General features: G+C 52.9%; 1 protein-coding gene across 2 annotated transcripts in view; it reads left to right on the top strand.

The window, feature by feature from the left end:
• LOC147120052 (putative methyltransferase DDB_G0268948) overlaps positions 1 to 21,445 on the top strand; it is a 174,044-nt gene that overhangs the window by 5,089 nt on the left and 147,510 nt on the right. For both annotated transcript variants that reach the window (XM_085985568.1, XM_085985569.1), the window contains exons 2-3: positions 7,256 to 7,416; positions 18,632 to 18,845. In XM_085985568.1, coding sequence (XP_085841694.1) covers positions 7,256 to 7,416; positions 18,632 to 18,845 — 375 coding nt within the window. The remainder of the gene's footprint in view (positions 1 to 7,255; positions 7,417 to 18,631; positions 18,846 to 21,445) is intronic.

The following is a 21,445-nucleotide window of genomic DNA, read 5'->3' on the forward strand; positions in this document are numbered from 1 at the left end:
TCCTCCACCTCATTATTTTATCATTCTTAATCTTTCCGAAATGTTTGACATCAAACATGAAGGACACAGATTTTTGGTCAGTTACTAACGTAAAATGTCGCCCAGATAAATAATGTCTCCATTTACGCAGTGCTTCTACTATTGCGTACACCTCTTTCTCTATTGATGAATGTCTCTGCTCACTATTGCTCAGAGTACGTGAGAAAAAGGCCACAGGTCTTCCATTTTGGTTCAGGGTAGCCCCAATTGCAAAATCGGAAGCGTCCGTCTCAATCACAAAGGGAACCTGCTCATCAATAGAATGCACAACTGCTCCAAGGATATCCTTTTTAAGATTATCAAAACACATCCTGGCCTCCCATGATAGAGGATATGTCGTAACCCGAATAAGGGGCCGGATCTTCTGCGAGAAGTTTGCAATCCAATTAGAATAATAAGAAAACAGTCCAACAACTCGTTGCAAGGCCTTAGAATTAGTAGGGCAAGGTAACTCAATCAGTGGTCGCAGCCGTTCTGGATCTGGTTTAATCTTGTTTCCCGAGATAATATACCCCAGTAAATTTACCTCGGTGGTCGAAAAGATACACTTCTCTTTATTGAAAGTTAAGCCAACTTTTTCCGCAACTTGAAGGAATCTTTCTAGATTAAAATCGTGCTCCACCCTTGATTTGCCACACACTGTGATGTCATCTAAATATGAGAAGGTGTCAGAGAGAGAGTTATCACTTATAAAAGCATCCATTGCTCGTTGAAAACAGGCGACACCGTTAGTAACACCGAATGGTACTCGGCAAAACTGGTACAGCTTTCCGCCAGCTTCAAAGGCCGTATATGGTTTGTCCCTCTTAGCGATAGGAATCTGATGATAAGCACTCTTTAGGTCAATAGTGCTAAAAACCTTATATTGAGATACTTTATTGATAAGCTCATCAATCTTAGGCAGGGGGTACGCATCTAATTGAGTATACCTGTTAATAGTTTGAGAGTAGTCTATCACCATTTGCTTCTTATGTCTCTCATTAGTGGTGACAACTACCTGTGCCCGCCAGGGCGAAAAACTAGGTTCAATGATTCCTTCCGATAAAAGACGTTGAACATCAGAATTAATAAATTCTTTATCCTGACTGCTATACCTTCTTGACTTGGTAGCAATTGGCTTACAGTCCGGCATCAAATTGGAAAAAAGTGATAATGGAGAAATGAATAAAGAAGTTAATCCACAAATAGACAAAGGTGGCTTAGTTCCTCCGAATGAAAGACTGAGGGACTCATGTAATTGAAGCACATCATGACCAATCAAAATGTCCGCACAGAGATTAGGCAGAACGGATAGGCGTATATCAGTATACGTATTACCTAGGAGAATTAATTTCACAAGGCAACAACCAGCTACTTGTGAGGTGAGAGTCGTCTGAGCCATACACACCTGATAAGAAACAGGCGAAATTTTCAAACGCTTCTCCCTCACAAACTGAAGACTTATAAAGCTCTCAGTACTGCCCGTATCTATAAGGGCCTTCACTTCTAACCCATTAACTTGGGCCATAACTATAGCTTTGTTTAGGCCATGGGAAAAGGCGGCAGAAACTGATACAATAAACGCCCTATCTAAAGGCTGAATGGTCGCAGAGGAGGCAACCGATTTGCAAACACGTGTATAATGACCTCCCTTGCCGCATTTACTACACACAGCCTCCCGGGCAGGGCACTTCAGACGGGGGTGCCGGGCGTTCCCGCAAAAATAACACTTCTGAATCCTAGAGGCAACAGCTGCCGAAGTAGAAACTGTTTCGGAATCTGGTAAACCACTCCTATTAAATCCACGTGACTCCCTTTCATCCGAAACTGCCGAAACCACGGTCGCAGGCCGATCAAAAAGAGCATAAGAATCCGAACTTCTCTGAGCCAAATCCAATATAGAGGCTTGCTCAAAAGCACTCTTAAGATCCAAGGTCTTATTTTCTAATATCCGCTGACGAATTGATCTAGACAGTAATCCATTAATAAATGCATCCCGTACCGACTCTTCCTTATGTTCTTCTGCAGACACGGCTTTATAATTACAGTTAGCACCAAGGCGCCGGAGTGCTTGTAAATAAGCATCCAAGGATTCTCCCGCCTGCTGCCTACGGGCAGATAAAAGGTGACGTGCAAATGCCTCATTTTTAGGTTTAACAAAATTTTTTTCAACGTAGCAATAGCCAATTCATAAGTTTCACAGTCCAAAATATACTTATACACATCCGGAGCAATGTAGTTGATTAGTATATCCAACTTATTCAGAGATTGCTGATCCAACACGCCCAAAAAGTTTTTAAATGTACGATACCAATGTTTCCATTGATCATCCACTCCTGCAGAATTAGGGTCAGCATTAAATCGTTCCGGTCGAAGATATCATTCCATTATAGCAAAAGGTTAATAAATTGAAATAAAGAGTAGCTTGCCTTTCAAAAGCTAGGCTTTATTAACCTTAAAAAACCAGCAGTACATGTTAAGCACCCAGTCTCAACCAAACTGTAGAGAACTGAATTTAAGATGGCCACCAGAGGTCACATGGAATCAACTAACCAATAAGTTTACAGCATATATCTCAAGGCAGGAAAACAGGCAACCAATTACAATGCTTCTTATAAAACAAGAATAATCACCACAGAGTGTCCATGTGCTATCCCAGGGGGAGGGTCCATGAGCTATCCCAGGGGGAGGGTCCATGAGCTATCCCAGGGGGAGGGTCCCTGAGCTATCCCAGGGGGAGGGTCCATGAGCTATCCCAGGAGGAGGGTCCATGAGCTATCCCAGGGGGAGGGTCCATGAGCTATCCCAGGGGGTGGGTCTATGAGCTATCCCAGGGGGGAGGGTCCATGAGCTATCCCAGGGGGAGGGTCCATGAGCTATCCCAGGGAGTGGGTCCATGAGCTATCCCAGGGGGAGGGTCCATGAGCTATCCCAGGGGAGGGTCCCTGAGCTATCCCAGGGGGAGGGTCCATGAGCTATCCCAGGGGGAGGGTCCATGAGCTATCCCAGGGGAGGGTCCCTGAGCTATCCCAGGGGGAGGGTCCATGAGCTATCCCAGGGGGAGGGTCCATGAGCTATCCCAGGGGGACGGTCCATGAGCTATCCCAGGGGGAGGGTCCCTGAGATATCCCAGGAGGAGGGTCCATGATCTATCCCAGGGGGAGGGTCCATGAGCTATCCCAGGGGGAGGGTCCATGAGCTATCCCAGGGGGAGGGTCCATGAGCTATCCCAGTGGGAGGGTCTCCTGAGCTATCCCAGGGGGAGGGTCTCCTGAGCTATCCCAGGAGGAGGGTCCATGAGCTATCCCAGGGAGAGGGTCTCCTGAGCTATCCCAGGGGGAGGGTCCATGAGCTATCCCAGGGGGAGGGTCCATGAGCTATCCCAGTGGGAGGGTCCATGAGCTATCCCAGGGGGAGGGTCTCCTGAGCTATCCCAGGGGGAGGGTCCATGAGCTATCCCAGGGGGAGGGTCCCTGAGCTATCCCAGGGGGAGGGTCCATGAGCTATCCCAGGAGGAGGGTCCATGAGCTATCCCAGGGGGAGGGTCCATGAGCTATCCCAGGGGGAGGGTCCATGAGCTATCCCAGGGGGGAGGGTCCATGAGCTATCCCAGGGAGTGGGTCCATGAGCTATCCCAGGGGGAGGGTCCATGAGCTATCCCAGGGAGAGGGTCTCCTGAGCTATCCCAGGGGGAGGGTCCATGAGCTATCCCAGGGGGAGGGTCCATGAGCCATCCCAGGAGGAGGGTCTATGAGCTATCCCAGGGGGAGGGTCCATGAGCTATCCCAGTGGGAGGGTCCATGAGCTATCCCAGGGGGAGGGTCCATGAGCTATCCCAGGGGGAGGGTCTATGAGCTATCCCAGGGGGAGGGTCTATGAGCTATCCCAGGGGGAGGGTCCATGAGCCATCCCAGGAGGAGGGTCTATGAGCTATCCCAGGGGGAGGGTCTCCTGAGCTATCCCAGGGGGTGTGTCCATGAGCTATCCCAGGGGGAGGGTCCATGAGCTATCCCAGGGGGAGGGTCCATGAGCTATCCCAGGGGGAGGGTCTATGAGCTATCCCAGGGGGAGGGTCCATGAGCTATCCCAGGGGGAGGGTCCATGAGCTATCCCAGGGGGAGGGTCCATGAGCTATCCCAGGGGGAGGGTCCATGAGCTATCCCAGGGGGAGGGTCTATGAGCTATCCCAGGGGGAGGGTCCATGAGCTATCCCAGGGGGAGGGTCCATGAGCTATCCCAGGGGGAGGGTCTATGAGCTATCCCAGGGGGAGGGTCTATGAGCTATCCCAGAGGGAGGGTCTATGAGCTATCCCAGGGGGAGGGTCTATGAGCTATCCCAGGAGGAGGGTCCATGAGCTATCCCAGGGGGAGGGTCTATGAGCTATCCCAGGAGGAGGGTCCATGAGCTATCCCAGGGGGAGGGTCTATGAGCTATCCCAGGGGGAGGGTCTATGAGCTATCCCAGGAGGAGGGTCCATGAGCTATCCCAGGGGGAGGGTCTATGAGCTATCCCAGGAGGAGGGTCCATGAGCTATCCCAGGGGGAGGGTCTATGAGCTATCCCAGGGGGAGGGTCCATGAGCTATCCCAGGGGGAGGGTCTATGAGCTATCCCAGGAGGAGGGTCCATGAGCTATCCCAGTGGGAGGGTCTCCTGAGCTATCCCAGGAGGAGGGTCCATGAGCTATCCCAGGGAGAGGGTCTCCTGAGCTATCCCAGGGGGAGGGTCTATGAGCTATCCCAGGGGGGAGGGTCCATGAGCTATCCCAGGGGGAGGGTCTATGAGCTATCCCAGGAGGAGGGTCCATGAGCTATCCCAGTGGGAGGGTCTCCTGAGCTATCCCAGTGGGAGGGTCCCTGAGCTATCCCAGGGGGGAGGGTCCATGAGCTATCCCAGGGGGAGGGTCTATGAGCTATCCCAGGAGGAGGGTCCATGAGCTATCCCAGGGGGGAGGGTCCATGAGCTATCCCAGGGGGAGGGTCTATGAGCTATCCCAGGAGGAGGGTCCATGAGCTATCCCAGTGGGAGGGTCTCCTGAGCTATCCCAGTGGGAGGGTCCCTGAGCTATCCCAGGGGGAGGGTCCATGAGCTATCCCAGGAGGAGGGTCCATGAGCTATCCCAGTGGGAGGGTCTCCTGAGCTATCCCAGGGGGAGGGTCCATGAGCTATCCCAGGGGGAGGGTCTATGAGCTATCCCAGGGGGAGGGTCTCCTGAGCTATCCCAGGGGGTGGGTCCATGAGCTATCCCAGGGGGAGGGTCCATGAGCTATCCCAGGAGGAGGGTCTATGAGCTATCCCAGGGGGAGGGTCTATGAGCTATCCCAGGGGGAGGGTCCATGAGCTATCCCAGGGGGAGGGTCTCCTGAGCTATCCCAGGGGGAGGGTCTATGAGCTATCCCAGGGGGAGGGTCTCCTGAGCTATCCCAGGGGGAGGGTCCATGAGCTATCCCAGGGGGAGGGTCTATGAGCTATCCCAGGGGGAGGGTCCATGAGCTATCCCAGGGGGAGGGTCCATGAGCCATCCCAGAGGGAGGGTCCATGAGCTATCCCAGGGGGAGGGTCCCTGAGCTATCCCAGGGGGAGGGTCTATGAGCTATCCCAGGGGGAGGGTCTCCTGAGCTATCCCAGGAGGAGGGTCCATGAGCTATCCCAGGGGGAGGGTCTATGAGCTATCCCAGGGGGAGGGCCTATGAGCTATCCCAGGGGGAGGGTCTATGAGCTATCCCAGGGGGAGGGCCTATGAGCTATCCCAGGGGGAGGGTCTATGAGCTATCCCAGGGGGAGGGTCCATGAGCTATCCCAGTGGAAGGGTCCATGAGCTATCCCAGGGGGAGGGTCTATGAGCTACCCCAGGGGCAGGGTCTCCTGAGCTATCCCAGGGGGTGGGTCTATGAGCTATCCCAGGGGGAGGGTCTATGAGCTATCCCAGGGGGAGGGTCCATGAGCTATCCCAGGGGGAGGTCTCCTGAGGTGCCCTACTTACAACCAACTCAGCCCGCACTTGGCCACAGGTCTGCGTTGCCAACTCTCCAAGGTTGCCTCTGGTCTCCAGGATTGAATAATTAATCTCCTGGACGCTGCTGCGAGCAACTCCTGGCAGAAAACATCATACAGACATTGAAAAAATTGTGTCTCATTCATTTTCTTTGAACACTTTTGTTTATTATTTATAAAAAATATTGGGATGGGAATACGGTGGGCGGCAGGAGGTCATGTGATGAAACCTCCAGGAATACAGCCAACCAGAGTTGGCAACCCTAGCACATTTATTATGCCCCAAACAGCCTATGGATTGGCCGAAACAACCATTACAATTATCTGCAGCCTTTATAAAAGCTAAGCTGCTCCCCCATGTGGCCAATTAGTTTTAGCGGCTGCATTGCTTTTGAGATTTTCCATGAGCCATTTGTCAGCAACCCATATACTGGGAGATTGCTGCCTTTGTTACCATTAGTCCTGACCCAGGAAGTGCCCTGTAGAGTCAGCGCTCACCCAATCTGACGAGTGCTGACCCTGCTTCTCCTGCTGGGACCATGTGTGCACCCAAGAATCATTTTGAATGATTCACTTTCACCCGTCACCCCTCTGTGCTCACTGATCTACATTGGCTCCCAGTCCGGCAACGCCTTGATTTAAAAATTCTCATCTTTGTTTTCAAATCCCTCCATATCCTTGCCCCTCCCTATCTCTGTAACCTCCTCCAGCCCTTCCGAGATCATAGAATCATAGAGTAACACAGCAGAAGGAGGAGATTTGGCCCATCGAGCCTGTGCCGACTCTTTCAGAGAGCAATAGCTATCTGCGCTCCTCCAATTCTGTCCTCTTGTGCATCCCCGATTTTAATTGTTCCACCATTGGTGGCCGTGCCTTTAGCTGCCTCTGCCCTAAGCTCTGGAATTCCGTCCCTAAACCTCTCCATCTCACTACCTCTCTCCTCCTTTAAGACGCTCCTTAAAACCTACCTCTTTGACCAAATTTTTGGTCACCTGGCCTAATATTTTCTTATGTGGCTTGGTGTCAATTTTTGTCTGATATCGGTCCTGTGAAGCATCTTGAGATGTTTTACTACCTTATAGGCGCTGTATAAATGCAAGTTGTTGTTGTTGAATGCGCAGCAGTATATTGTGCAACTATAATAATTGGACTTGTAATTACTGAGCACAGATATTGCTGGGGGGTGGGTGGGGGGAGAGTGTTGATGAAATGGGTGTTTAACTAGAATATGATTCCCTTTTCAGAAGGGGAAGCCATTCAGCCTTGCAGTGGATGTGGGATGTGGCTCAGGCCAGAGCTCCAGGGGACTGGCTCCTTTCTTTGAAAACGTGATTGGAATTGATGTGAGTGGAGCTCAGGTTGAAGAGGCCAAGAAGATGGGTGGACTGAATAATGTCTCTTACAGGTAACTAACTGATACATACATGTATTCATTAAAAAAATTCTAAACTGATCTTTGATAGCTAGTCAGAGCACGTACTGTACGGTGTGGCCCCAGACCCTACACATCAGCATGGATTCAGGCTCAATCTTTGGCTGTACTGAGCTAGTTAATCCCAGCCAGGGAAACATTACATGATGGTGGTGGGGGGAGGGAAAGATCGGTGGGGAATGAAGAGATCGGCGGGGGGGAGAGATGCGGTTGTGGGGAGAGATCGCTGGGGGGGTGTGGAGAGATCGCTGGGGGGTGAGGAGAGATCGGGGGGTGTGGAGAGATCGCTGGGGGGTGAGGAGAGATCGGGGGCTGGGGAGAGATCGCTGCGGGGGTGTGGAGAGATCGCTGGGGGGTGAGGAGAGATCGGGGGGTGGGGAGAGATCGCTGGGGGGGTGTGGAGAGATCGCTGGGGGGTGAGGAGAGATCGGGGGCTGGGGAGAGATCGCTGCGGGGGTGTGGAGAGATCGCTGGGGGGGTGGGGAGAGATCGCTGGGGGTGTGGGGAGAGATCAGGGGGGAGAGATCGCTGTGGGTTGGGGAGAGATTGCTGGGGGGGTGGGGAGAGATCGGGGGTGGGGAGAGATCGCTGGGAGGGTGGGGAGAGATCGCTGGGAGGGTGGGGAGAGATCGCTGGGGGATGGGGAGAGATCTCTGGGGGGGTGGGGAGAGATCGCTGGGAGGGTGGGGAGAGATCGCTGGGGGGTGGGGAGAGATCGCTGGGGGGTGGGGAGAGATCGCTGGGGGGTGGGGTGAGATCGCTGGGGGGTGGGGAGAAATCACTGGGGAAGGGGAGAGATCGCTGGGGGTGGTGGGGAGAGATCGCTAGGGGGCGGGGAGAGATCGCTGGGGGGCGGGGAGAGATCACTGGGGGATGGGGAGAGATCGCTGGGGGGGGTGGGGAGAGATCGCTGGGGGGTGGGGAGAAATCGCTGGGGGGGTGGGGAGAGATCACTGGGAGGGTGGGGAGAGAGCGCTGGGGGGTGGAGAGAGATCGCTGGGAGGGTGGGGAGAGATCGCTGGGAGGGTGGGGAGTGATCGCTGGGGGATGGGGAGAAATCACTGGGGGGGTGGGGAGAGATCGCTGGGGGGTGGGGAGAGATCATGGGGGGGTGGGGAGAGATCGCTGGGGGGTGGGGAGAGATCGCTGGGGGGTGGGGAGAGATCGCTGGAGGGTGGGGAGAGATCATGGGGGGTGGGGTGAGATCGCTGGGGGGTGGGGAGAAATCACTGGGGAAGGGGAGAGATCGCTGGGGGTGGTGGGGAGAGATCGCTAGGGGGCGGGGAGAGATCGCTGGGGGGCATGGAGAGATCACTGGGGGATGGGGAGAGATCGCTGGGGGGGTGGGGAGAGATCGCTGGGGGGGTGGGGAGAGATCACTGGGGGATGGGGAGAGATCGCCTGGGGGGTGGGGAGAAATCGCTGGGGGTGTGGGGAGAGATCGCTGGGAGGGTGGGGAGAGAGCGCTGGGGGGTGGAGAGAGATCGCTGGGAGGGTGGGGAGAGATCGCTGGGAGGGTGGGGAGTGATCGCTGGGGGATGGGGAGAAATCACTGGGGGGGTGGGGAGAGATCGCTGGGGGGTGGGGAGAGATCATGGGGGGGTGGGGAGAGATCGCTGGGGGGCGGGGAGAGATCGCTGGGGGGTGGGGAGAGATCATGGGGGGGTTGGGAGAGATTGCTGGGGGGTGGGGAGAGATCGCTGGGGGGTGGGGAGAGATCGGTGGGGAGAGATCATGGGGGGGTGGGGAGAAATCGCTGGGGGGGTGGGGAGAGATCGCTGGGGGGGTGGGGAGAAATCGCAGGGTGTTGGGGAGAGATCGCTGGGGGGTGGGGAGAGATCGCTGGGGGGTGGGGAGAGATTGCTGGGGGGTGGGGAGAGATCGCTGGGGGGTGGGGAGAGATCGCTGGGGGGTGGGGAGAGATCGCTGGGGGGCGGGGAGAAATCGCTGGGGAAGGGGAGAGATCGCTGGGGGGCGGGGAGAGATCGCTGGGGGGTGGGGAGAAATCGCTGGGGGGTGGGGAGAGATCGCTGGGGGGTGGGGAGAGATCACTGGGGGATAGGGAGAGATCACCTGGGGGGTGGGGAGAAATCGCTGGGGGGGTGGGGAGAGATCGCTGGGAGGGTGGGGAGAGAGCGCTGGGGGGTGGAGAGAGATCGCTGGGAGGGTGGGGAGAGATCGCTGGGAGGGTGGGGAGTGATCGCTGGGGGATGGGGAGAAATCACGGGGGGGTGGGGAGAGATCGCTGGGGGGTGGGGAGAGATCATGGGGGGTGGGGAGAAATCGCAGGGTGTTGGGGAGAGATCGCTGGGGGGTGGGGAGAGATCGCTGGGGGGTGGGGAGAGATTGCTGGGGGGTGGGGAGAGATCGCTGGGGGGGTGGGGAGAGATCGCTGGGGGGCGGGGAGAAATCGTTGGGGAAGGGGAGAGATCGCTGGGGGGCGGGGAGAGATCGCTGGGGGGTGGGGAGAGATCGCTGGGGGGTGGAGAGAGATCGCTGGGAGGGTGGGGAGAGATCGCTGGGGGGTGGGGAGAGATCGCTGGGGGGTGGAGAGAGATCGCTGGGGGGTGGGGAGAGATCGCTGGGAGGGTGGGGAGAGAGCGCTGGGGGGTGGAGAGAGATCGCTGGGAGGGTGGGGAGAGATCGCTGGGAGGGTGGGGAGTGATCGCTGGGGGATGGGGAGAAATCACGGGGGGGTGGGGAGAGATCGCTGGGGGGTGGGGAGAGATCATGGGGGGGTGGGGAGAAATCACAGTGTGTTGGGGAGAGATCGCTGGGGGGTGGGGAGAGATCGCTGGGGGGCGGGGAGAAATCGTTGGGGAAGGGGAGAGATCGCTGGGGGGCGGGGAGAGATCGCTGGGGGGTGGGGAGAGATCGCTGGGGGGTGGGGAGAGATTGCTGGGAGGTGGGGAGAGATCGCTTGGGGGTGGGGAGAAATCACTGGGGAAGGGGAGAGATCGCTGGGGGTGGTGGGGAGAAATCGCTGGGGGGGTGGGGTGAGATCGCTGGGGGGGTCGGGAGAAATCGCAGGGTGTTGGGGAGAGATCGCTGGGGGGTGGGGAGAGATCGCTGGGGGGTGGGGAGAGATTGCTGGGGGGTGGGGAGAGATCGCTGGGGGGGTGGGGAGAGATCGCTGGGGGGCGGAGAGAAATCGCTGGGGAAGGGGAGAGATCGCTGGGGGCGGGGAGAGATCGCTGGGGGGTGGGGAGAAATCACTGGGGGGTGGGGAGAGATCGATGGGGGGTGGGCAGAGATCACTGAGGGATGGGGAGAGATCGCCTGGGGGGTGGGGAGAAATCGCTGGGGGGGTGGGGAGAGATCGCTGGGAGGGTGGGAAGAGAGCGCTGGGGGGTGGAGAGAGATCGCTGGGGGGTGGGGAGAGATCACTGGGGGATGGGGAGTGATCGCTGGGGGATGGGGAGAAATCACTGGGGGGGTGGGGAGAGATCGCTGGGGGGTGGGGAGAGATCATGGGGGGTTGGGGAGAAATCGCAGGGTGTTGGGGAGAGATCGCTGGGGGGTGGGGAGAGATCGCTGGGGGGTGGGGAGAGATTGCTGGGGGGTGGGGAGAGATCGCTGGGGGGGTGGGGAGAGATCGCTGGGGGGGTGGGGAGAGATCGCTGGGGGGGTGGGGAGAGATCGCTGGGGGGCGGGGAGAAATCGCTGGGGAAGGGGAGAGATCGCTGGGGGCGGGGAGAAATCGCGGGGCGTTGGGAAGTGAGCGCTGCGGGGTGGGGAGAAATCGCGGAGGGTGGGGAGAGATCGCCAGGAGAAAAGAGATCGCTAGGGCCATATTAGGGACGTGGTAGAGATTGCCGGGGGCGGCTGGGGAGAGATCTTGCCGGGGAGGGTGTCAGAGGGATCAGCGGGAGGCGGGGGAGGGGGCGGTGAAAGAGATCGGTGGGGGAAGGGGGGGAATGATCAGTGGGGGGAGAGTGATCGGTGGGGTGGGAGGGGAGCGGAGAGATCGACAGGGGTGGCAGGAGAGAGATCGATGGGTGGGGGGGTCATGGAGATTGCTGGCAGGGGGAGAGATCGCCAGGAGGGGCGGGTTGTGATTGGCGGGGGGTGGAGGGGCGGGTTGTGATCGACAGAGGTGGTGGGAGAGAGATCGATGGGTGGGAGCGGGTTTCCTGAGCCTTGCGAAACCCAGCTTGCATCTGGTGAATTTAAATGCCTGCCAAAATCTGAAGCACACAGCCTCATTTAAATATGAGAGTCGCTGATCTGCCTCTCCGACCCCAAGCCTCCCTAAGTTAAACCAGAAGTAGGTGCGTTGCGGCGGGTGGGGGTTGGGAGTCACATTTTTACAATTTTAACCGCCCCCCTCAATCCTCTCCCACCCATTGTGTGGTGTGGGTTAACATTCCCCCAATGTCTCTGGGCTTAGTGATTTTCCAACATGCTTGGCACCATGTTGTACCCTGAGCTTGGTTACGAATGCCACACTCTCTTCACCACAAAAACCTCTTGCATCTGTTTCCACAACATTGCCCAGCTCCGCTGGTATCTCTGCACATTCATCCTGAAACTTCCACATGTGCCTTCGTCACCTCCAGAGACACCTGCTCCAATGCTCCTTGCTGGCCTCCCGTTCTCCATTCTCCGCAAATTCCAATTTATTCCAAGCTCTACTGCACTAAGTCTTACTCACCCATCACCCCTGCCCTCACTGGCTACATCCACTCCCTGTCCCCCAATGCCTTAGTTAAAATCACCTGCGGACAGTAGCCCCTTGTCTCTCTATTAATATCTTAAAAACAGATCCCACTGCACTTCAAATCCTTTCCTTCCCTGCCAATATCTCAGATCCTTCCCTGACCAACTCACCCTCGATCTTCACTTCTGCCCCACCCTACCCTCCTCCTCACTGACAGCAACAACTAGTCATTGCTTATTGCTGTACGATATCACTGATAAGCCTGTGAATTAGTCAGGGATGTACAAAAAAATTGAAATTTGAAAGAGAGATTTTCATTCTGATTCAAGTAGAAAACTTAAATTGAAGATCAATGTTTAAACTCTTTGAGTTCACCTCTCATGAAAAGATCACTGTAGTGTATGTGCTTTAAGTCAGAACTACTTTTTGCAGCTCCTGTATACTGTAGTACTGGCAGTAACCACACCGGTATATAAGCTGTGCGCATGCCTCTGTACTCCAGTCTAGAGATTGCCCTCCTCCAGTAAAGACCTGTTATTTGTTTATGTGCAGCATCCGTGTAATTATTTATCCACTGAACCACGGATCTAACAGTGGCGACGAGTGTTGATGCGAATCTACCTGCAACATTAAACAAAAAAAAAAGTCGAGTCTGTGGTGTATGTGCCTTTAAGAGCCCCAGGTGTGCGTAATGCCGGTAATTGCCACTTGGGCTATATAAGCCTGTGTATTGTGTATATCCTTTAGAACCCCCCCCACCCCCCACCCACCCACCCCCCACCCCCCCCACCCCCCACCCCCCCCACCCCCCCACCCCCCACACCCCCCACACCTCACCCCTCAACCCCCACCCCTCACCCCCCACCCCCCACCCCTCACCCCCCCCACCCCCCCACCCCAGACTTGCTTAGTAAATACCTATGAACCAACTCCTGTCTTCAGTGTCTTTATCTACACATGGACACTACAGAGTCCAGGAACACGGGCGTCAACCGCGAGCAACCGCCCAGCAGTCAGGCAGAGATCCAACTTCACTGGGGAGGCTGTGGAGAGCCGGGCTTGGTTCCCCAGCCACAACGAGCAGTAAGAGACTGACGACAGGTCCAGAGCAGACCCTTCCCGAGCAGCGGCGGCTGGAGCCGACCGACGGCAGAGAGAGAGAGCCGGGCAGCGTCGACGGGGTAAGAAAAAGGGTGAAGAGAGCAGGGCGCAGCCGGGAGTTGATCACCGAGCAGCGTCGAGGAAAAATACTGCAAAACCAGAGAGAGAGAGGGGAAGAAACAGCCGGGTTCTTGAATGAGCGGCATCGACAAATATCAAGAGAGGAACGCGCAGAGCACAGCCAGGGATCACGGGCTGATCAGGGTCCGCGGGGCGAAGCAAGGGGAGACGCCATTGAGCCGCAGAGAAGCAGGGAGAGCGCGGGAGACGCCATTGAGCCGCGGAGAAGCAGGGAGAGCGCGGGAGGCGCCATTGAGCCGCGGAGAAGAAGGAAGAGCGCGGGAGACGCCATTTTGCAAAGCCGCAACGGAGAAGACGGGCGAGCGCGGGAAGGAAGGAAAGCGCGGGAGATGCCATTTTGTGCCAGCGGAGAAGAAGGGGAAGCGCAGGAGGTGCCATTGGTGATAGTTAATGCACAACCAAGGATGCCGAAGAGTGGCAGTATCTCTACGTTCGACAATGAAGTCGAAGATTGGGCGACATATGTGGAACGTATTGAGGTGTACTGCAGGGCGAATGAAGTGCCAGATGCTAATAAAGCACTGGTTCTGTTAAATTCCATGGGTGCAAAAACTTATGGGTTACTGCGAAATCTAATAACCCCAGAGAAGCCGGTGAACAAGAATTTTGAAAGCATAGTAGAAATCCTACAGGACCACTTAAACCCCACACCGCTGCTGATAGCAGAGCGATTTAAGTTCCATTAAAGGAACCAACACAAAGACGAAAGCAATGCTGAGTACCTAACGGAACTGCGCAAGCTATCGAAATACTGCCAGTTTGGAGCGGGACTAGCAGACACGTTAAGGGACAAGTTTGTGTGTGGGCTACAAAGTGAAGGAACCCAGAAACGGCTTCTATCAGAAAAGGACCTTACGCTGGACAAAGCTTTCAGTATGGCAGTATCACACGAAGCAGCCGCAAGGGGCGCTGCAGAGATACAACGGAGACCGCAAGAATATGGCACCAACGAAATGACCTATGGAACAGGGAAGTGCTATCGCTGCGGCAGAACAACACATGACCAGAAAGATTGTTGGTTCAAGGACCAAGTGTGCAGACAGTGTGGGAAAGCAGGACACATAGCAAGAGTCTGCAGGTCTGGGAAGAAAACCAACAGTAAGAAATCTCCACAGGAGAAGCACAAAAAGGTACACCAGGTGATGGACAGTGGTTCAGACGAACAGAAAAGTGACACAGACTCCGGAAGCAAGGAGCTGGGTTGTCTGAAACTACATAATGTAACCGAAATGGAGGATCACCAGACTATCTGGGTTACACTCAAGATAGACGGAGTCCAAGTGGAAATGGAATTGGACACAGGGTCAGCTCTAACAGTCATAAATCAAAGAGACTACAAGCGGCTATTTTCACACATACCCTTGAAAGCTACAGAAATTGTCTTGAAGACGTATACGGGGCAAAAAGTCTACCCCAAAGGAAAAATAAGGGTGAAAGTGACATATAAAGGTCAGGAAATACCTAAAATGGATATATACGTATTGCTAAATGGAGGACCACCACTGCTAGGACGTGAATGGATCCGGAAGATACATTTAGATTGGCATTCCATACAGGCGCTGAAGGTGGAGGCCAAAAAGGATGACGACGTCACACCTGGACGACTGTCAAAAATGCTAACTGACGCAAAAGAAGTGTTCCAGGAGGGACTAGGAACACTAAAAGGCATAACAGCAACAATTAAAATAGAGGAAAATGCAAGCCCAAAGTTTCTGAAGGCCAGACCAGTGCCTTATGCGATCAGACCAGCGGTTGAAGCAGAGCTGGAAGGGTTGGAACGTTCAGGAGTACTGTCCAAAGTGGACTGGAGCGAGTGGGCTACACCCATCGTTCCTGTAATGAAGAGGTCGTTGAGTAATACGCCTGGGGAACCAAAGAAGGTCCGCATCTGTGGGGATTTTAAGGTGACAGTGAACCCAGTCCTTCACACGGTGCAATATCCGCTTCCACGAATTGAGGATATTTTTGCCTCGCTAGCTGGTGGTAAACGCTTCACAAAAATTGATCTAGCCCAGGCGTACTTGCAAATGGAGGTAGAAGAAGCTTCGAAACATTACCTTACGATCAACACCCATAAAGGTCTCTATCAATACAACCGGCTGGTGTTTGGAGTAGCCTCGGCTCCGGCTATCTGGCAAAGGGCGATGGATCAGGTCCTGCAAGGGATTCCAGGGACCCAGTGTTATTTGGACGACATCTTGGTCACGGGCGAAAATGACGGTGATCAACTCGCTAACTTGGAGAAGGTGCTCGCCAGATTAAAGGAATATGGGCTACGAGCTAATCGCCACAAGTGCGAGTTTTTCCAGAAACAGATCTCGTATTGCGGCCACGTCATCGATGAAGAGGGGTTACATAAGTCCCCTGACAAGATAGAGGCAGTAGTCAAGGCTCCAGCGCCGGAAAATGTGTCACAGCTGAGGTCGTTCCTCGGGCTGGTAAACTATTACCACAAGTTCTTACCAAATTTGTCTACGGTATTACACCCGCTGAACACCCTACTGCGAACAGGGGTACCATGGAAGTGGGATGACGAACGTAGACGAGCTTTCCAGAAGTGTAAAGAATTGATCACATCAAAAGAGGTGTTGGCCCATTTCAACCCAGCACTACCAATTCGCTTGGCATGTGATGCATCACCCTACGGCACTGGAGCGGTGCTGTCGCACAAATTCCCGGACGGTTTGGAGAGGCCAGTAGCCTTTGCGTCTCGGTCACTAACCTCAGCCGAGCGCAACTATGCCCAGATTGACAGGGAGGCCCTCAGCCTAGTATGGGGAGTAAAAAAATTCAACCACTATCTGCATGGACAGAAGTTCACCTTGCTGACTGACCACCAACCACTTGTCTCCATCTTTAATCCTAAGAAGGGCGTGCCAGTAATGACTGCAAAGCGGTTACAAAGATGGTCCCTGTTTCTAGGGGTGAATCAATATGAAATAGAATATAAAGGCACGAGACAGCATGGGAACGCTGATGGGCTATCGCGCCTGCCACTGCCTACTGTGGAGGAAGCACCAGCAGTGGACCCTTTTGAGATATTTTATTCGTCGATAATTGAACGATTGCCAGTAACAAACGCGGATATAGAGAAGGAGACCCGCAATGATCCAACGCTGTCACGGGTATATGAATTGTCGGTGAGGGGATGGCCAACACATGGCGACTCACTGTTGCCAGCATTCTCATCCAGAAGAGAACAGCTGTCAGTATGCCAGGAGACAGTGATGTGTGGATCCAGAGTGGTGATTCCACCCAAGTTAAGGGAGAGAGTGCTAAATGAGCTACATGAAGGCCATCTGGGGGGAGTGAAAATGAAAAGCCTAGCTAGGGCTTATGTGTGGTGGCCGGGAATCGATCAACAAATCGAAGACCTAACTAAGAGCTGCTTAGGATGCCAGAAGGTCCAAAATGCACCACCACATGCCCCTCTACACCCATGGGAGTGGCCCTCCTCTCCATGGCAACGGGTGCACATTGATTTCGCTGGTCCATTCATGGACTCAATGTTCTTAATAGCAGTGGATGCTCATTCAAAGTGGCCTGAGGTGATAAAGGTGTCTTCAACCACTACAGAGAAAACGATTGCAGTCCTACGGACCATATTTGCCAGAAACGGGTTGCCAGAGCAGATCTGCTCGATAATGGACCACAGTTTGTGTCCGATGAGTTCCAAAAATTCATGAAAAGGAATGGGGTAAGGCATTACACATCCGGCCCGTATCATCCAACCACCAATGGATTGGCTGAGAGGTTCGTACAAACCTTTAAGAAGGCGATAAAGGCCATGTGCGACAAGGAAATTCCACTACAGCATAAGATGGACAATTTCTTATTAGCCTACCGAAACGCGACACATGCAGTTACCAACCAGACCCCGTCCATGATGTTCTTTAACCGTAGGTTGAGATCTCGTCTGGACTTGCTCAGACCAAATGTGCGAAGAAATGTTGAGGACAAACAACTCCAGCACATCAACGAGAAGCCAACAAGGAGCTTCAATGTAGGGCAACCAGTCTTGGCCCGGGACTATCGAACAGAGAAGTGGCAACCCGGAACAATATGTACAAGGCAGGGGCCATTAATGTACACAGTGGATGTCGGGGAGAACATTGTGAGATGCCACGTCGATCAGATCTTAGCATCACAGGAATGCGTCAACCCCATGTCTCGAGTACCTGGGGATGAACCCGACATACCGGTAGTATCTACTTCAGACCCAGTAACAGTGGAACCCGATGAACTACCCGATGAAAGGGGGTCAGAATCGCCTCTGCACCAAGAACAAGAACCTCCGGAAAGGCGCTATCCCGAAAGGGTCAGGAAGCCGCCCCAAAGACTGAATCTATAAATGGACTTTTGTTATTGTATGTACATGTAAAAATGTAATTGTTATTTGAATATTAAGGGGGTATTATTAATCTAAAAAGGGAGGAATTGTAGTGTATGTGCTTTAAGTCAGAACTACTTTTTACAGCTCCTGTATACTGTAGTACCGGCAGTAACCACACCGGTATATAAGCTGTGCGCATGCCTCTGTACTCCAGTCTAGAGATTGCCCTCCTCCAGTAAAGACCTGTTATTTGTTTATGTACAGCATCCGTGTAATTATTTATCCACTGAACCACGGATCTAACAATCACAAGGGCCATTAAGATTGCTACTGTCTGGAGCAAGCTGTTGGGGCTGGAGCCAAACACACTTCACAGCCAGTGAGTGGGCCGCACGTGAACTCCCAGACACCACACTGCAACAGTCCTCCTCACACAAAGTGATACCCCTAGAAATGAGATCCCTGGCAAAAAAGATTCACGTTCATCTCCCTCCTTCCTTTATGGCATTATTCTCCTTGCCCTATACTGCGCCCTCTCCCTGTCCCCGAAATCTTTAAAGTTCCTGGGCCTGGTGGATGATCAAAGACTGTTTCTCGACTGGTGCAAAAAGGCTGTTTCCTGATTGTTCATTTCTGGGAATTTTAAAGGACCAAACTCGGATTTGCACAAATGTGCAAAGAAGAAAGGAACTGGTCAGGGTGTGCAGGCTGGGTCAAGGGCGTGCATGAGCTGCGTCTGTCCCACAGCCATGTCCTGGGCAGCCTGACCTAGGACTGAACCTTGACCTTGACCTGCTTTGTTTCCAATCGTGTTATTCCTCTCAGAAACTCAATGTATTTTTATCATTGAACATTTCTTCCTATCTGGGATACTAGATGCCGCTGGACGTTCATTAAAAGTCTGCAGAGTATTGAAGCTGTTGTATTTCTGTTCCTGTTGTTTCACTCAACAGACTGGGCCTCGCGGAACAGCTGGAGTTCAAGGACGGTTCCGTTGACCTGGTGACAGCGGCAACAGCAGCACATTGGTTTGATATGGAGAAGTTTATGAAGGAGGTTGAGCGGATTCTAAAACCGAAAGGCTGCCTGGCTCTCTATTGCTACCAAGTTCCCTTTGAATTACATTACGATGGCTGTTCTGAGCATCTGACCCAGATTGTCCAAGAGGTAAGCAGGTAATTGGTGCTAACTGGCATCTTCAGTCATTTGAACTGAAACAGAAAAGAGTCTGTCTGTGTGTAACATATAATTGTTATAATGCTTTAGAGACTGGATGTTGCAGTGGTTTAAAATACTCCCCTTTCACTTCTGAGACTATGTTTGAACCCCAAGTCCAAACTGATTGCATGAATGTTTCTGCTCTCGCAGAGTTGTATAAACCTGATGTTACTTTTGATATGCAAGGGGAAGATTAGTTATAGGTGTAGCCATGTTGTAAACTCGCTCATTATAAATATTTTTTGATTCCCCAGAGTTAGCAAGGGAGCTGTGCTCAGATGGAGCACTGGTCGGACATAGCTACGACATTGTAGCCACGATTCTCTGACACACGCTCTGTGAAAGAGTGGGTTCCCCGCTGGGATTGCAGAATTAGCCCTTTACCATTCTGCTTCTTCATTTGAAGAGCATTAGCACCTCCACCTAAAGGGTAGTTTCCACATTTTCTTGAATTACCCAGTGATGGTGGCAGGCACTGAGCCCAGTGTATCTGTGAACCACCGATGGCCTAGGCTGGAACATTATTCCTTCAGATATGGGCAATCAACTGATAAATGTGTGCCTCAGCAGAGCAATTCTAATTGGTTGAAGACCTGATGCCTGAAACAGGGAACTGTTGCCTTTGTTGTATGAGTTCACTAAAAGTAGTGACGCAGGTTAATAAGGTCATTAAAAAAATAAAGAAAGCACTGGGGTTCATTTCCAACAGGATAGAATTGAAAAGCAGAGAAATTATGTTAAACTTGTATAGAACCTTGGTTAGACCACACTTGCAGTACTGTGCACAGTTCTGGTCTCCATATTATAAAAAGGATATAGTGGCACTGGAGAAAGTGCAAAAAAGATTTACAAGGATGATACCAGAACTGAGAGGTTATAACTATCTGGAAACATTGAACCGGCTGGGGCTCTTTTCTCTAGAAAAAAGACGGAGGTTTTTTTGATAGGGTAGACGTCGACCTGATAGAGGTTTTTAAAATTATGAAGGGGTTTGATAGGGTAGACGTGGAGAAGATGTTTCCATTTGTGGGGTAGACCAAAACTAGGTGCCATAAATATAAGATAGTCACCAATAAATCCAATAGGGAACTCAGGAGAAACTTCTTTACCCAGAGAGTGATTAGAATATGGAACTCGCTACCATAAGGAGTGTTTGAGGTGAAAAGCATTTAAGGGGAAGCTGGATAAGTACATGAGAGAGAAAGGAATAGAAGGATATGCTGATGGGGTTAGATGAAGAGGGGGGGAGGAGGCTCGTGTGGAACATAAACACCGGCATAGGCCTGTTTCTGTGCTATAAATTCTATGCAAGTTCCAGGGCCTCATGTCTAGACAGTCCTATGGCTCAAAATGGCACACATGCTTTCCAGCTTGTCAGAACAGCTTGTCGAGGGGCTGACTGGATTACACCTGTTCCTATATTCCAGCTGGGCAGCCATCTCCCAAAGCTGCTTTGTTATAAGGGACTTAGAAAAGTGATTACTTCCTAATTAATGTTCCACTTCCCTGCGATGATCTGTCACACTTGTTGCCTGATCCTTTCAGCAAAGCCAAACATGGTAAATGTTCATATGTGGTGTTGTGGGCATAAACCCCAGATCTCGCCTCAAGGAGAGGTCAAGTTATCAAGGTCAGGGAAATGAGAATGAAACGATTGCCATTCTTTCTCATATTTTATATACTTTTGACACTTTGAAATGTGATGGCAGAAGTATGACAGATACATGGTTGACATCGAATCATAGAAGGATACAGCATAGAAAGGGGCCATTTGGCCCATCGTGCCTGTGCCGGAGATCAGTCTCTGACGGTATCTGTAGACAAAGGGACGAATGGAAGTTCTCATCTCACCTGCTCAATTCTTCATTGTTGGAAATTCACTGAACACAAGAGATCTCTGTACAAATAAAAATAAATTGGAACTACTGGGAATCTGAAATAAAAACAGAAAAGGCCAGAAATATATAGTGTAGTGTATGTAACCTGTACCACCTTAAGAGGATACCTTAAGGTGATGGACTACTTTTTGATGGCTCCTGTACATTGTAGTACCGGTGGTGACCACACCGGTATATAAACCCTGCGGAGCAAAGTGTATCCCAGTTCAGCCCTGACCCTCAATCACTAAAGACCTGTTGAATTACTTCTGTAGTCTGTGTCCTGTTATTCAACATAACTACATTTGAAAACACAGACTCAACAGTGGCGACGAGTCTGATCTTACCTAAGCGGCAGTTGCATCAAAGGAAGCTTCGCCTCTGAAACGGACGTCGAACAAGGACATCCACCCTCAACGCCCTGCTGGGCACTGCATAGCACGGGAGGCCATTGGGAACCCGGGTTGGTTTCTGGCCACGAAGTCAAACATCAGTGAACATCCCTTTGACGACAGCGGCGGGTAAGCCCGATCGAGCGGCACGGGGGGGAAGTCGGCCGAGTTGTCAGTAAGAGAAGGGGAGGGAAACGACGAAAAGGGCGGAGAACACGACCGCAGCCGGTGTCAGGGGCCGGACTGCAATCGGGGCAGAGACGCGCAGCAGCCAGAAAAG

This window comes from Somniosus microcephalus, chromosome 4 (assembly GCF_052327205.1).
Source record: "Somniosus microcephalus isolate GS21.2 chromosome 4, FLI_Smic_1.0, whole genome shotgun sequence".
Lineage (NCBI taxonomy): Eukaryota > Metazoa > Chordata > Chondrichthyes > Squaliformes > Somniosidae > Somniosus > Somniosus microcephalus.